Consider the following 16,303-nt stretch of genomic DNA (forward strand, 5'->3'; position numbering starts at 1 on the left):
GGCTACGTCCAGAGACTGATGCTGTGGAGAAGAGTTGGTGAGGTATTGATGGGACACGGCTAGCGTTGTACGACCCCAAACGTGCTGGCGACTGAAGTGCACACACCTCAGCTGCTCTCAACCTCACGCTAGAATGGAGGATCAGAGCTCCCTCTAGCGGACCCTTTAGCAAATAGCAATACAAAGATCCCCCGTATAGATTTGAAGCTTTCGTGACTGCAAGGATCCATACTCTTTGGTTCTATTCGGTAAAGTCACGTAGGTAAAAAAATAAAACAACAAAAATCACGACGTTTCGGCCACAACACAAGCGGCCTTGATCATCATGGCCAATCAAATGCTAATTTTTATGCTAATTCCTTTGTCGAGGCACCTTAATCCCTCTCACACAGCTTAAAGGTCGCAGTCTGAGCTTGGCTCTGTTTCACTGATGAAGGCCGCTTGTGTTGTGGTCGAAACGTCGTGATTTGTGTTGTTTTATTTTTTTTACCTACGTGACTTTACCGAATAGATCCAAAGAGTATGGATGCTTGCAGTCACGAAAGCTTTAAATCTAGAAGTGTTCAGCTAGTCGTGGGATATATTTGGCTAAACCTGTGTTCATTACCAGAGTATCGAATCATTTAATTGACTCATTGACCGGAACCCTCGTGAACAGAGAAGTCACATCAAAACTTACGAGAATATCATTAGGATTAAGCTCACTATCTTTAATGATATTTATGAAAATATTCTGAGTTTTTAATTAACGAATTTTGAACTTCCTGTATGTTGAAATGTTCGTACCGTACGGGGTCAACCGTGCTAATCGGAGAGGAAGGACAACAAACTAAAAAAAAATCAGTTCTAAAATAAATTCGTTTTCAATTTAGATATAAAATCGCATAGCTCCAGTGGCTTCCTAATTTCGGAAATAAGAGTGTCCCTGATGGCTGCGCAAGCGCATCTTAAAGCGTGTGATGCAGTGTGCTTCACGGGATAAGGAACAAGAGTACCATGTGTGTAGGAGTTCAGATACAACCTGTCTCTCGATGACCTATTTTGCCACTCAATCGATTACATGTAGCAGCGCACTTCACGAAAGGTTTTAGCTTTGTTATGTTTCAGGAGGTTCAAGAGTATTATACATTTTTGATGGAAAACTCTGGCCTCCAGATTAGTTATTTATTTTGGCTTTTGAACAGGTAGCAACTCTGATTTTATTTCAGGCCAATTTGGATTGCAGGTGAAAGTTACAAACATACCTGGAGTGCCGTAGTTTCTGACATGTCCCAACATCTTGTGTCCTCTCTTGCATGATTCTGGGACCACCAGTAAAGAAGGATGGTCAGTTGTTCAATATTGTATGAATTTATATCATAGACAATGGCATCTCGTAAGTTTTCATAATTCTTCACCCGAAGTTGGTTCTCGTTAGGTTTGAAATATATAAGTCTCTCATTTTCACTTTTTGTGTACATATCAACGACAAACTGGTGGAAGAGAGGTCCACATCGCAGCAAGTGCTTTGACTCTTGTTCTTTACCATCAGTCGGAAGGCATAAATCTGCATAGCAGTAACGTTGTGGCCTTCAATTTCCTGGAAGTGGTAGCCATCCTCGCCAAGGGAAACAGAGATGATATTGCAGAGGATCATAGGCTATGTTACTCTCTCCAATTATTTCGATAGAATATGCACCAGCAGGAGTTTTCTTATGCAAGACAATATCCCTATTCTGGAATTCATTGCCAACTATGAGAATTGCAAACTCATTTGATGTCGGGAGATTAAAGCAGCACTCATGCTCATCAGCAGGTGTCCTGACCGCTCTGATGAGAAGTTTGTACTCCTCTGTTGTCATTTAGCAAATAGCAATACAAAGATCCCCCGTATAGCCTGAACAGACTGTTGGTGCAAGTGCTCTTAGCTAGCACCTATGAAAGCCGGCACTGTGGCACACGAGGGAGTGGATGATAAAATAGCTATACCAACTGGCAAGCATAACATTTTCAGAAAACACGAATCAATTGTTTTGTTGGTTCATTGGACATGTGTAGTGACGACAACACACGTGGTGACTTCTTAAGAGCCTTTTATTCAAACACAGCACGAACGATGGCCAGGCTTGGTTCATGAGACGAGCTCCGTGTTCTTTCCAACGTTCCCTCTCCTTGTGCTGTCTCCTTTTATACCTCCCAAGCCCCCCTCTCTGGAAGCTTCAACCACCCCACTTCCTTCGGCCAATCCTGACCCTTCCCCACCAAAGGTTCTCAACTGGTCTTTTGCAGTCTACCCTTGCTTCCCGCCTTTTTACCGATCAAATCTTTCCTCCAATCCCTTTCAATCTTGCCTCCCGACCAATCACTGTGAAGGCGTCTTAGCACCAATGGGAGGCCTTGGACTACTTTCTGATTGTTTGTCTGACCGTACGCTTGTGTCAGGTAAGCGGTCTGATATCTCGGTCATTACATATGTATAAAACATCCGGAGCACATCAGTGGCATAGATGCCGATACAAATGTTTTATTTAAAAAGCCGAATATCGGGAATCTACAATCCAACCCTGCACCGTCCTACATCACTCGCCACTCGACTCGGAACTGGCCAAGCCCAGGACCTATGTCATGTATTGTCCAATTAATAATAATGATAAATATTTACATTTACAAGATGCATTTAATCTGTATACATATCACAATTTGGCCATGTATGGAAAGGAGGAAATAAAAACAGAATTAGGGAGTGAAGGCCAGTTTGAAGAAGTGAGTTTTCAATACAGACTCAAATACAGCTGATCACCCATATGTGTATGTGTGTAGTTCGGCAAAAACAAGCCCCTATCTCCTCGTGGTGCCAGATGGCAATGCTGTGGTGGGCAGTGCCATAGGGGGAGGGCCACATAAAATTGGCCATTCCCCTCATTGCGTTTGTAACCACCGCAGCGGCCAAATGGGGGCCCTGGAAGGGTGCGAGGGGCTGGTAACCCCTCTACCTTCAATTAATTACCACCAAACCACGACTGAATTTTTTTTATTAATAACCTTGTGCCGGAGGCCCTGGGGGACAAGCTTCTATGACCTCTCCTGGCCAAACCCCATTTGGCGGAGCCAGGAGACTGAATCTTTACCCTCGGGGCTTCTGCAGAAACAAAAAACCACTACGTGTAGCCATGTGGAATGTTCGAATGCTCACTGCGGAGGAGAGGCTACCACTCCTTTGTCGGGAGCTGGAGCAGTACCGCCTGGATCTCTGTGGTATTCAGGAGGTCCGGTGGACTGGCTCTGGCTCCTGCCACCATAACGGGTGGACATTCCTCTACTCGGGGAAGAAGACTGCCAAACAACAGGGAGTGGCTCTTCTTCTGAACAAAAGAATGAAGGGGGCATGGGAGAATGGCGGTGAGGTGTTGGAAGCTGTCAGCCCCAGGCTACTTTGGCCTCGCCTTCCCATCAATCAGAGGCGAGGAGTAGTGGTCGTGTTTACTATGCTGCCACCGAAGATGAACATCCGTGGAGGGATGCAGGTGAGGCCGATGAGTCAGATGCCTTCCATGACCTCCTGTCACAGGTGCTAGCTAAAGTGGCCCCTCGGGATAGTCATCTTGTTGGGTGACTTCAATGCCCTAGTTGGTCATGATGCTGGCACCTGGTCTGGAGTGATTGGAAGGCATGGGCTAATTCAGCTCAAAAACAACGGCAGGAGGCCGCTAGATTTTTGTGCAGCCCATGGGCTTGTCATTACCAACATGCTTTTCCGGCATCGGCGCATCCACACAACATCATGGATGCATGCCAGGTTCAAGTAATAACATCTGCTGGATTACAGAGTGACGGAACAGGGAATGCGGGCCCATGTCCTTGACACCAGGACTTACCATGGAGCTGATCTGCCCACTGACCATTGACTTGTCATCTGTAAGATGTGCCTGCCATTATTCCACTCCGGTGTTGGGTGTACACCCAGGACCCATTCAAATCCTTAGTGGCATGGTCTCAGCGAGCTGATGAAAGTTGCAAGCGAGAATTTCATCATCGCTTGCGGCTGGGGTTGGCGTCGTCCGCCACTCTTCCTGATGTCGAGGGGAAATGGGCGAGGTTTAGGACTGTGGCTCATGCAGCTGCAATGGCTGCTTTGGATACACAGTCCAGACCTCCCCAGAGACCCTGGCTGACAGAGGAGGTGTTCAGGCTGGCTGTGATGAACCGACAGCCCCACTCTAATTGGCTACAGCATCCCACATTGTAGAATGAGGAGGATTACCGCAGCCTTCGCTCGGAAGTTCGGAGGGCCATGAGGCGCTGCAGGATGGGTGGTGGTCGCGGGTTGCTGAGGAGATTGAATCTGCCTCAATGGCCCGCAATCACAAATTGGTCTTTAATTCCATCAAAAAAGCTACCTGCAGCGCTACACCTATTACCATCATTAGGGTAAAGAACGGTGACCCAATCTCCGACCCCCAGGAAAAGGTTTGCAGATTTGCTGAGCATTCTGTCATGTCCTGGGAGAGGGAAAATCCCTCAGGGACAAAGTGGGGATAACCCTGCCGAGGTTGCGGTGCCTCAAATATTGGAAGAAGTCACCCCCTGTGAGTGGCTGGCTGATGTGCCATCTGTTGAGGAAGTCCTAAAGGCGATCCAGAGCCTGAGACCAGGAAAGGTACTGAGCAGAGATTATCTCTCAAGCAAAATGCTGAGGGAGTGTGGCGTTTGTGCACAAACTGCCCTATGTGACATCATAACAACAGTCTGGACCACTGGATGGGTTTCGCAGGATTGGAAGGATGCCCTGGTGTTCCCCCTCTTTAAAAAGGGGGACCGCACAGACTGTAACAACTACAGGGGCATCTCACTCCTCAGTGTGCCGGGAAAGGTCCTGGCAAGGATTATTCAACATTGCCTTGCTAGGCACGCTGAGGAGAGGCTTGCCGAGCTCCAATGCGGTTTCAGGAAAGGGCGGTTCTGCACAGATGCCATATTTTCTGTCTGTCTGCTACAGCAGAGGTGTAGGGAATTCCAATAAGACCTACATCTCTGCTTTAATGACCTGGTCAAAGCCTATGATACCATCAGTAGGCCTGGGCTCTGGGTTGTTATTTTTTGTGCTTTTTGAGTCCCTGACCCTCTGCTTACGATCATTAAGGACCTTCATGATGGTGAGCGAGCCCAGGTAAAACTACGTGGCTGGGAGTCGGAGCCATTCCCTGTATACCTTGCGGTGCGACAGGGATGTCCTCTGGCTCCCACATTATTTAACAACTATTTCGACCACATAGTTCGTGAAGCCTTCAATAGCTGTACTGGAGGAATTTCCATCTGGTACAGATTTAATGGGAGGCTGATCGATGCCTGGGTGCAGTCAAGGGATGGCTCCGTATTGCTCAACCATGCTATGTATGCCAATGTCTGGTAATTGCTGCTCACTCAGAGGAGGAGTTGGAGGTGCTGCTGCTGAACCTGGAGCTTGCCACTAAGAAGTGGGGCCTTACCATCAGCCCCACCAAAACTAAGCACCTACCTGGGTATTTTGTACTATCAGTAACTCCACCCCCAACTCCCAATTGGTGATAGGGCAGTTGTGGAGAGAGTGGAGAATTTCCCATACCTGGGCAGTGTGTTCATGACCGGCTCCCGTTTAACAGCAGAGGTCTTACTCCAATTTAGTTGAACAGCATTATCATTTCATCAGTTGCGTAACGCTGTGTGGAAGCTACCTGGTCTGTCGGTCAGCACGAAGCTTCAGGTCTTCTCGGCCACAGTCATTCCCTCCCTTCGCGATGCTTGCAAAACATGGACCCCCCTAATGGAACATCTTCGCCGGTTAGAAACATTTAGGCCGGTGTGCCTACGATCAATCCTGTGTTTAACTAGGCTGGATTGTGTGAGGAGCTCACAAATACTTGAAAGATCTGGAAAAGTCCCATCGGTGAGCTCCTCCGGCAGGCAAGGCTGGGTTGGCTGGGTCATGTAGCCCACATACCCAGCCACCAAATGCCTAAACAGCTCATGTTCGGCCGGATCGAAGGGGCTAAGCGAGCACGGCACGGGCTGGAGAAGAGATGGAGCGATGTGGTACAGGAGGCTGTGGAGCTGAGTGGACTTGCCGATGACTGGTACCAGCGGTGTCAAGATCAGCCTCTGTGGAAGAGGCTCGTGAAGGACGCTACTGGGCAGTCGGAGGCAGTCGCCCTCCAACAACAATGGAGCGGGGAGGAGCGACGCTCACAACAACGAGCGGAGCGCCGGGTGGCTAAAGCACAGCAAGTTGGCACAGTAGGGTCACAGGTGGGCATCGGCCAGTCATCTCAGTCATTCAACCCGTGGCACCTGGGTATGCCCCATGACCTTCTGCCAGGGGGCGTTCAATATTTCACATGGCCTCAACGTGCACATAGCCTGGCAGAAGCGTCAAGGTGACGTCACCACCACTTAGTGGCGAATGGCGGTTGTTGTTGTTGTGTGTATGTCACATGTGTGTGTTTATCTGTGGCCGGTCGTGGTGTTGGCAACCCACCCCCTCGTGTGTCGTGCCGGCTTTCATAGGTGCTCACTAACAGCACTTGCCCCCACAGTATTTAAGGCTATACGTGGGATCTTTGTATTTGTCTGTCGTTACCACGGATAAATGTAATCTGTGATTGAACCCCATGGGCTCTTGGATTTTTAATTCCATGTGAGTGCTGAATGCCGTCGTTTTTAAGTGCGCGCATGGTTCCCGAGGTGGTCACTTTCAGGCGTTCATGTACGTGGGGTGGTTTAATTTGTCGTAGACGCTCTCCACATGCGGCGTCAGAAGCTGCAAAATAAAATAGAAAACAACACTTGCATTCTCATTAAGCGATGCGTCGATAAAATACAATAATCGATTTTCTGGCTTTCAACATTATCCGGCGGTCCCAGGCCGATGCCAAAACCGCTCAAAAGGCCGTAACCAATCCAACGATCGGAACCACGTGGATGACAAAATGTAGCTACGCTTGATTTCAGTGTCAAACATTCTATACAATATATTACACACTACATACAATAACTTAAATAATGAAAATAATGAACGCATATACATTTTCATGACCAATAACTACAGTTAATAAAAACTGAAAATATGCACGATGCCATCAGGCACAAAGTGTGTGTAATTCGGCATTCGCAGGAGCACTGGTCGAAAGGCTACATCAGTCCGGCGATCGTCAAACACAAGTTGTTGAAACAAGAGTATAGTACGTACATCACCGGGTGCAGTCTTCAAGATTGGAGTGGTAAGTACGGTACAGTAAATACAGTAACCTTTAAACATAGAATATTTATTTTTGTCTATTTGTACGTTTATTTATGCCAAATTCATAGAGTAGACAAACTTAAAACAAATGAAAATACATACACACAACACCTAAAAACAATGTCTTTCAAGAATGTACAAAAATAATAAATTGTAAATAATGAAGTATTGATTATCTGGTATTTAAAAAAACATCCACATGGAGAACTTCCACATTGTAGCGGCAGACGTCATCGACTATTCTCATCAACCATCGGGTGCGCTTTTGGATGCGCTTCTGTGGCCGTCTGGAACGTCGTTTTCCTTCCAATATCAGGAAGCTACTGGGAGCTATGGCACTTTTGAATTGTCATCTAGATTGCAAACTAATTTCTTTAAAACTGCTTGTTGTTGTGTTAAGTTTGTTGCCTTTCCACCCTCACCTCTAATTAGTACGGTTGGCTACTTGTGGTGCGAAATAAGTCCAACATACATACAAACAAACGTGGAATTGGCGCCACGTGACTCGGGGCCACCAATGGAGATAATCACCGAGCCATGTTTGTCTGAGCATAGACACTTTAACATTTAGCTTTGGCATTGCCTATTTTCAACAGTCCACCTAGATTTTAAGTTTTTATTTTTATTTTATACCTACGTGAGCTTTTATTTTATACCTACGTGACTTTACCGAAAGAACCAAAGAGTATAGTCCATCTAAATGTAAATATATTACATTGTTCCAAGTCATCGTTAGTTAACAGATTTCTCGCTGTGTATGAAGCTCTTACCTCGTAGTGACTACTGGCCTTTTGGTTTGGTGGGTTCTGCAATGGGATATTTCATGGAAAGTACACGATTAGGGGTTCAATTCAGACACAATGTTCTTTGGAACAGAAGTTTAAAAAGCAAATGTTATCAACGCAGCAAGCATTATTCCTGCATATTTATGCAGGAATAATGCATAGGAGCTCTTAATGCACAGGGTATTCAATTGGTGCGAGTGTTGACCCACGTGGTCACAGAAGCACGCAGGATTACAGTTTGTTCTATGTGCTGTGTCATGCGTGTTTTCGTAACGCGAATTCCATATCATGCAATTAATTTGTTAGAGAACACATTTTTCATAACACGGATGCAAATTTAATATAGCGCAATGGAGTGAACGGAACTACGTCGCGCGAGTAGGAATAAGCGGTTTGTACGGCTGCCTCGGTGTAGCATCATATAAGGCGGGATGCTGCTGGATGCTTCTAGATGCTACCCACGTGCCTCAATCTTTGTTCGACCTATGTACGCATCTCACACGTTATCACGGATTGTGCTTTATCCTATATTATTTATTAAAAAGCAATTTTCCCATACTGCTTTACTGCTTTATAGGAGAACAGGCTCTACCCTGTTCGGCAAGAGAGCAAGGAAGCGACGACTCAAAAGTGGCCGCTGGTTACACCCAGGTTCAACGGTAAATTGGTCTACATATACCATAGTATGTAAGAGAGTTGGTAGGCATATCAAGGTTAAGAGGTCACAATAGCGAAAACATCGAGGAGGAAGATTTCATATTCATGCCACCATTCTCTGCCATAGATTATAATCTCTCACCTGTTTCCGCAGTGAACACTGAACCTGCAAGGTCTGCTCTTACTGCATCCTGCCATCTGGCTTTGGAGTCTATCCAGTGGTTTCTGGCCTCTGAGTGTAACTCTAATGCCCGTATCAATTATATCCTGACCACCCCCACCCCCCGACCATCTTGCACATGCGCCCCCATCAATCGCAACCTCCGTGATTGTCTAAAACACTTTTTTTCTTTCAATATGAACTTACAAGTTGCATATGCGATCCTGACATGAAATTATTATATATTTTCTACACTATCGTTTACAATATTTAATTATACTTTTATTCAGGCAATGCGCGGGCGCCCGTTACATCACGTCGTGACGCACGTACACACACCGTCAACATAAAATAAACCCGTTGTGAAAAGCAGGGGATAGAGAGATGGGGAATGGGACCCCTCGCTGTCCCAAATGAGATGGGGTCTTAAAGAAATGGGTAAAGGTATTTTTAAGGGGGGGGATGACAAGGGAAGGGAGGGATGTAACCGAAACGCGCCTGACATTAAGAAAAACAGAAGAGACGACGCGAACGAGCGTGTTTTCCTTCCACCCCTCCTAGTCCGGCTCCCATCTCGCCTGTAGGGGTTATGCCGCTTATCCTGGATCCCTGTCTCCCGACTCTTTATCCGGCTAAATTACTGATAATAAATTCTTAGCATCTTATGCACGCACCCAAACTCAGGATCCTGAAAACTTTTGCACCATGAATAGAGAAGAGAGCAAACGCATTTTAGGATTCACGAGGTATTTAGTAAGAGACATGGGATGCAATGAAGCTGAGTAAACTGGTTGGATCTCAACGACATTCACGTTTCTAATTATATTCACTGTGTTAGAAGAGGCAGGCAGCAGAATAAATTCACCCACCGTTTCGGTAGAATTCACTATTGTCTCATCCAGATGTTGCATGCGGTTCCTGAAAGAGTAAAGTTTTCTTTTAAAGGTGAATTAATAAAAAAAATTGTAAAATCTACGCGTCATTCTTATAGTTACATAACAACACAAACAGTATGAGTAGCTCATTGTGGTCTTCCGCTATAATTTTCTGAAGACAAATAACCACGTCAACTTCTACATTGACTTTGTTTTATCAAATTGTAGCACTTCCAATTGCCAACGTATATGCAACATTGGGAAAAATTTAACAAAGTACACGACTTCAAACCATTACGATCTGATGTTTTTTTTTTGCAATGAACTTAAGAGCATTACATTTACAAAGCAAAAACGATGTAGTTGATTACCATAGAAATAACCCAATCGGAAAGGGATACCCATTGTCATTCACATGCATTCATTAATCCCTCCCCCCACTTCGCTCACGAAGGGCTCACAAGTGACGTCATCACATCTACTCTTTTAGGAACAAAACAGGAGGAGGATTTCTCCTCAAATCTGGCTGCCGCCTGATGATGCTGGTTGTAATGACTGGCGAAACGTCGAACTCAGATTGTAAATGTTGCGGCTTTGCTCTTCAACGCACCGTGTTCTGTTTACGTGACAACCCTTATTAGTTGGCTGTGTCGGGTGGTGGCGGGTTTAACGACACATTTATATATTTACACGATCTAACCCAGAAAACTCAATATTTCACGGATATAAATCACCATAACTCTGAAGCTCGCAAAGTGACACTAATTTTATACACTCACAATCAGAATATTTATCCTGTAAGATTTACGATGAACTCTAAAGCTCTTTTTTGGAAGTATTTGAACTTACAACCTTCCAGTTATGCGTTGAGCTTCATAACCGTGGAAACACGCCTGGCATATTGCTGAAGACTACAGTGTATATATATAATGTACAGTTCCTGTGAAGAATAAACAGCTTAAGTGCCAATGGAGATCACTAGGGGGTACACGGTAACTCCCTTCCTAGATCTCATTTTTTGTATCGCGAAATGACAATTAATAACCTTGTATACTTTCGCCAAATTATTGATCAAACCTAACTGTTAATGATACATTCGTGAGTCGTCCAATTCACACACAATATTTGGTGAGCTCTTTCCATCCAAACAAACATATGAAAGGCTGCTTTTGAAGTTGAAATAGAAAAACGGATTGAATGCTAGAACATACCAGGAAGAGAGCTCTTCAGGCACAGTGTCATATTCAGGCATTGCTGTGACACCACCCAAGGGTGGCCGTTCTAACACCACACTGCGGGATGGCAGCTTGCTGTCGATGTATTCGTACGGATGCTCTTTGTGTTGCGGCTGAATGAGAGGGGGAAGAGATAGAATTGAGAGGTACGAGGCAGTCATCGACTTACGAACAGGGTTCCATTCCTCCTGAGGCTGGTTCCCAAGTCGAACGGATCGTAAGTCGGGATACAAAAATGTGCTGCATTTAAATGCACGTACTGTCAGTGTTATAAGGTGTGTGTTTGGTTCAACACAAAAAGACGAAGCATTGTTAAACTCACAAATAAGAAATATTCTACATTTGCATGTAATACTCTCAGAAATATTGTATAGTAAAAAAAAGTTAAATAAAGTAACAAATATAAAAATACATCTGTTTTATTTTCACTTACCTTGATTCATGATGCTGGCTTGCTCAATGAATCCCCAAGATTGCACACAAAGACAAATATCCCCCGTATAGCTTCAACAGACTGTTGGGGCAAGTGCTGTTAGCGAGCACCTATAAAGGCCAGCACGACAAATGAGGGGGTAGGTAGCTAGCACCACACCTGGCCGCCTTTGACTCCCCAGTGGCGATGTTTGCACACCACCACACCAGGTACTCATTTGAGGCTGAGTCGGCGTAGAGGAGGCCCAGGATTCATTCAGATAATTGACCCTGGTGTTGTGAATGGGAATAGAACTCCGGTCGCCAATCAAATCGAGTTGTCAATTTAGCAAATATTCCAATCGATTTGGTTTAGCAACAAACCGCAATGTTGAAAAACCCCAAGCTACATTGTGACAATTATATACAATATTTTCCCTCTGGGCAATACATCCAGCATTATCAGCTGTTACCAAAGGCTCCCGATGTAACCCAAAAAGAAACTTACTTACATCATAGCATTTGGTCGTGAAAGCCTAGGTATAAATCGTGCGTGATAATTCGGTCAACTACAGTGGGGTGGAGGCGTTGGTCTTGCTGATAGCTAGTCAATCGGCAATGACTAATTCCATATCAAATCTCGCAACCCATGGCGTTCCACTCATTCCACCAAAAAGTCACATTCCAGGAATATCGGGTCACAGAAATTATATGGCAGGAAGTGATGTAGCACCACTCCGTTGTCATCCAATGTTTTTGTTCTTCATTGTACTTGTGGGTTGGCACAGTAGGGCACACAGGTGGTGCATCAGCCAGTCATCTCAGTCAATCAACCCATGGCTCCTGCTGGGTCTGTTCCGTGACGTCCTGCCAGCGGCCGTTCTACACTTCACGTGGCTTTAAAGTGTACATAGCCTAGCATAAACACCGTGGTGATGTCACCGCCACTTAGTGGCGAATGGCGGTTATTGTGTGTGTGGTGTTTGGCATGATGACCGACGTTTCACTCTGGTTGAAGGGCCATGGAAGGAAAATAGGCTCTTCAAAGCAGAGGACAAGCAGCAAAGTTGACCTACTTAAGATTAGAAGCCACTCATTTTGACTGGTCTTCTCCTTCGTCGTGTCTGCTGTCCAACCTATATGGTGTTTTCCCAATACTCTGTCCAGGCCACCACTTCTGGTGTTGGTATTGTCAAATCTTGATGAGTGCATTATGGGTGCTGCAGAGTATCTCAAGAGACGGTCTGTGTAGTTTGGTTCTCCTGACAAGCACATTGGTTGTTCGTGTACAAGCCGCCCCCATGATTCCATTAGACAGTTGCGTCTGCCGCAACTCACTAAGTCTGTTTAGTCTCCACAATGTGAGCTATATGGAATTGGAGCTCAGACGTGAACTGTAACTGGGGGTGATTCATCTTTGGCTCCATTCAGCAGCTTTATCGCATGCATTCTTTCCAGAGGGAAGTTCTGGCAGATTCCGGTGATGTGGTCAGAGTGGTTGCAGTGGAGCATAATAATTTGAACAGGGTTCGTTCTCAGGCACCCTGTTATTCTGCACGTATCATTTAGGGTGGATGTCGACATGTTTACTATTGTTTGAGTGACCCCAGGTGGAGCCTGCATATCCAACCACAGAGAAACAAAGTGCTAAGGTGGTGTGGAGAGTGGATCGATGTGCTCCCCACTTTTCATTTTTTAAGCTTTCACAAAATGTTGTTTCGTCTGTTGACCTTGGATTTGGCATTCAAAGTGTGCTTTCTGTAGCTGAATATACGATCCATGGTGAATCATTCTGATTGTAACCGGAAAAAGCTCAGCATCACAACGAGCCTAGGTTTTTGCAGTTGTACTCCATAGCTCTAAATTGAGATCCTGTGAGAAGCTCTTCCAGCAGGTGGAGCTTTTTCCCAAAATATTAACTGTACTGTAGGCCTATTTTTTAAATCAGAATTGGCATTATATTTCCCATCGAGTAAAGCCCGTAGAGCTATAAAGCTCTTTTTTTCAAGAGGCGACTTGGTCGACAGACAACATGAAAGCATTCCGCACAATTACAGGCAGTAGTGATGATGACCGTCCTGGTTCAATTTTGAGTTAGGCGAGTCAAGTAAAGTTGTCCCTGTTTAAGTTGCCATCGATTAACGATGTTTCGATTCACGATCCACTTCTCATAGAGTCCCATTGTTTCTATTAGCGATACATTTTCGATTAACGATTTATTAACGATATCACGTGGACCCGCCAATTTAGGCCAATCGGAGTGCATCTAAAGTGGACGACTCAGCAGAACCCAGCCATTCAGCGACTTGCTCTTTTATGAGCGTTTTGAGAGCAATTGGCTGATAGATTTTCAATGTTTGACGTGTGTTGCTTATATAAACCTATCTCTTGAATACTTAATATATTCTGATCACGTTTAATTATGCAAATGTACGTGTTTAAATATTGTAACCATGTTTGTAGGGTGAAAAAGGTCAACTTCCGATTGTCTTGTAACAAATTAAGCCTTTAACTTGAATATCCTATATTCGATTAACGATAATTTCAATTAAAAATGTTTTTTCTCCGGGAACCAATTAATATTGTTAAATCGAGGGACAACAGTAGTCATTGAATGAATGGACTGGACCACACTTGCATGAACACTTTGCAGGTAGTATATTATCCAAAGATGTGCAAGTGCCTTTGTGCTGTTGTAATATGTGTCAATGGATGTCATTTAATTGAACACTTACCGTTTCAACTGGTGCTCTTTGCTGGTCATTTTCATATTCACCCTTTCCCCTGCAGGGATTGTGAAACGTAAAATCGCAATGTTGTGTGTATATATATATGCCGTATTAGTTTTAATTACAGTGTCCATTCTACAATGAGCAGTGTCATTTCATTCATAATCATTGTCCCACAAACAAACAATGTATACAGCTGCAGTCGGCTGTTTATTGTCTAATATTTAAATAGCCAATTTGGTATTGGTCCATTTGCCAACATCCAGAATTTAAGTTATGGCATATCTCAACTCTTGAGAGGTGAATCCGTATGTGTAGGGCGATTGACACTCAGCGAACCGCTCGTCACAGAGCATGAAGCGCCATCAAGTATGGGTCAGAGAGTGGATTGAAGAAGAGACTCCTTATTGATATATGGCGTCTGCCGTGTATTAGACATGTACACGAGCATTGCCCGTGTATTTGCGAGGGATATTACTTCAACAAGTCCTTGTTCCCCGGCACACACGTTGAGTGAGGAGTCGGCGTTACATGCAGTGATTTCACCACGTCGTCATTCAGCCCCTAACGGGTGATGTCACCCTATATGGGCTGAAGCCATTCGGTATGGCGTAAGGGATAATGACGTTTAAGTATGAATTGATGGGGAACCCAACTTCAGGATGATTCCACTAATGTAACATGAGTCACTCTCTTAGAATATTTCGGCTATGATTTGTTTGTGTTGGACTTTAATTTGTTTGGAATTTCCAAGGTAATATGTAAATTTTGCAAAGTTGATTTGTGGCAATGTCCTCGCCAAGAGAAACACGTTTTATGTTTTTGTATGATGTACCGTGCACGTGATTTGAAGCGTGATGGACAAACGGGACACGTGTGCATGTTAAATCTATACAGTCGACTCGATTATCTGCATGTGCTTTATGTGATTTAGGAACTAACCACGCACCTGAGATTTTGACATTAATTAATAACTCATGGATGTTCCCTTAAGCCCAAATTAATAATCTAAAAACCTTTATACATTGTTATTCTTGGTAATGTGTATTACAAGTTACTTATTTTAAACGAATAAATATGTTGCTTCGGTTAATCCAAAATCCACGTGATCGCCGCTACAGTACAGTAGTTGCATATCGTTACAACAGTGGGCAGAGTCTGACAGCATGATGGCGGTGCACACAGTTGCAGCAGCTCAGTGTCTACCCGGTCGGTGCCTTGTATGGTTGTTTATGTACGCATTATGTCTTGTTTTGTGTACATTTTTTCGGGCGAGTAACACCTTTAGCCGGCACGATCTCCTTTAGATCGGACTATGTTACGAACGGAGTGTTACAAGTGAGTTTCTCCGTCTTCACAAGATTTCGGTGGCGTTAGCGAGGAGCCCCGGTTCTCCGTGGATTATCATCCCGGCGGGGAGGAGGCGAAGGCGGCGTAGAGAGAGAAGGCAGAAGCGAGGCTGCAGGGCCGGTGCGCTAGCCAGGCTACGGAGGCAGCCACTCAAACCATCGCTACCCAGCCTATTTCTCACGAATGCCAGATCCCTCGCGAACAAAATGGATGAACTGAGGCTACAGACTACAGCGAACAATGTAGTGGACAGCTGCATTCTGCTTTTCACAGAAACCTGGCTTCATTCATCCATCCCGGACTCTACTATTGAGCTAGTAGGCTACACAGCACAGCGCCATGACAGAACAGTAGACTCCAGTAAGAGCAGAGGAGGGGGGCTCTGTGTGTACGTGAATAACAGCTGGTGTACTAACACAGTGACTGTAGACAGCCACTGCTCACCTGATCTGGAGTATGTGACTGTTAAATGCAGGCCCATTTACCTCCCAAGAGAGTTTACTGTGGTCATGATAACTGCTGTTTACTTCCCACCGGATGCTAATGCTAACTCAGCTATTGGACTTTTACATGGCAGCACTAGCATTCAGCAGAGCAAGTATCCTGACGCTGTGCAGATTATAGCAGGGGCTTTCAACCATGCAGACTTAAGGGCAGCACTCCCTAAATTCCACCAGCATGTTAAGTGTGCTACTAGGGGAACTAAGACTCTGGACAAGGTCTACACCAACATCAAACTAGGCTACAGGGCTAGACCACTACCACACCTGGGCCAGTCTGACCATTTGTCCCCTGCTTTTGATCCCTGCATACGCCCCCATCAAGAAAACGGCTCCTACCATCACAAAA

The 16,303-nt window shown here is 44.9% G+C and overlaps 1 protein-coding gene across 3 annotated transcripts in view; it reads right to left on the reverse strand.

Annotated features, from left to right (window-relative positions):
• Window positions 1–2,055: 2,055 nt before the first annotated feature.
• LOC142906251 (nectin-3-like protein) overlaps window positions 2,056–16,303 on the reverse strand; it is a 30,489-nt gene continuing 16,241 nt past the window's right edge. For 2 of the 3 annotated variants that reach the window (XM_076053662.1, XM_076053664.1), the window contains exons 8-11: window positions 14,111–14,159; window positions 10,941–11,077; window positions 9,724–9,772; window positions 6,856–8,058 (exon numbers count right to left, since the gene is read on the reverse strand). In XM_076053662.1, coding sequence (XP_075909777.1) covers window positions 7,909–8,058; window positions 9,724–9,772; window positions 10,941–11,077; window positions 14,111–14,159 — 385 coding nt within the window. In that variant the 3' untranslated portion in view covers window positions 6,856–7,908. Of the gene's footprint in view, window positions 6,773–6,855; window positions 8,059–9,723; window positions 9,773–10,940; window positions 11,078–14,110; window positions 14,160–16,303 lie in introns of those variants that run through there. The other variant, XM_076053663.1, reaches the window with a different exon arrangement.

This window comes from Petromyzon marinus, chromosome 62 (assembly GCF_048934315.1).
Source record: "Petromyzon marinus isolate PM22_M1 ecotype Great Lakes invasive population chromosome 62, UKy_Petmar_22M1.pri1.0, whole genome shotgun sequence".
In the NCBI taxonomy this organism is placed as follows: Eukaryota; Metazoa; Chordata; class Hyperoartia; order Petromyzontiformes; family Petromyzontidae; genus Petromyzon; species Petromyzon marinus.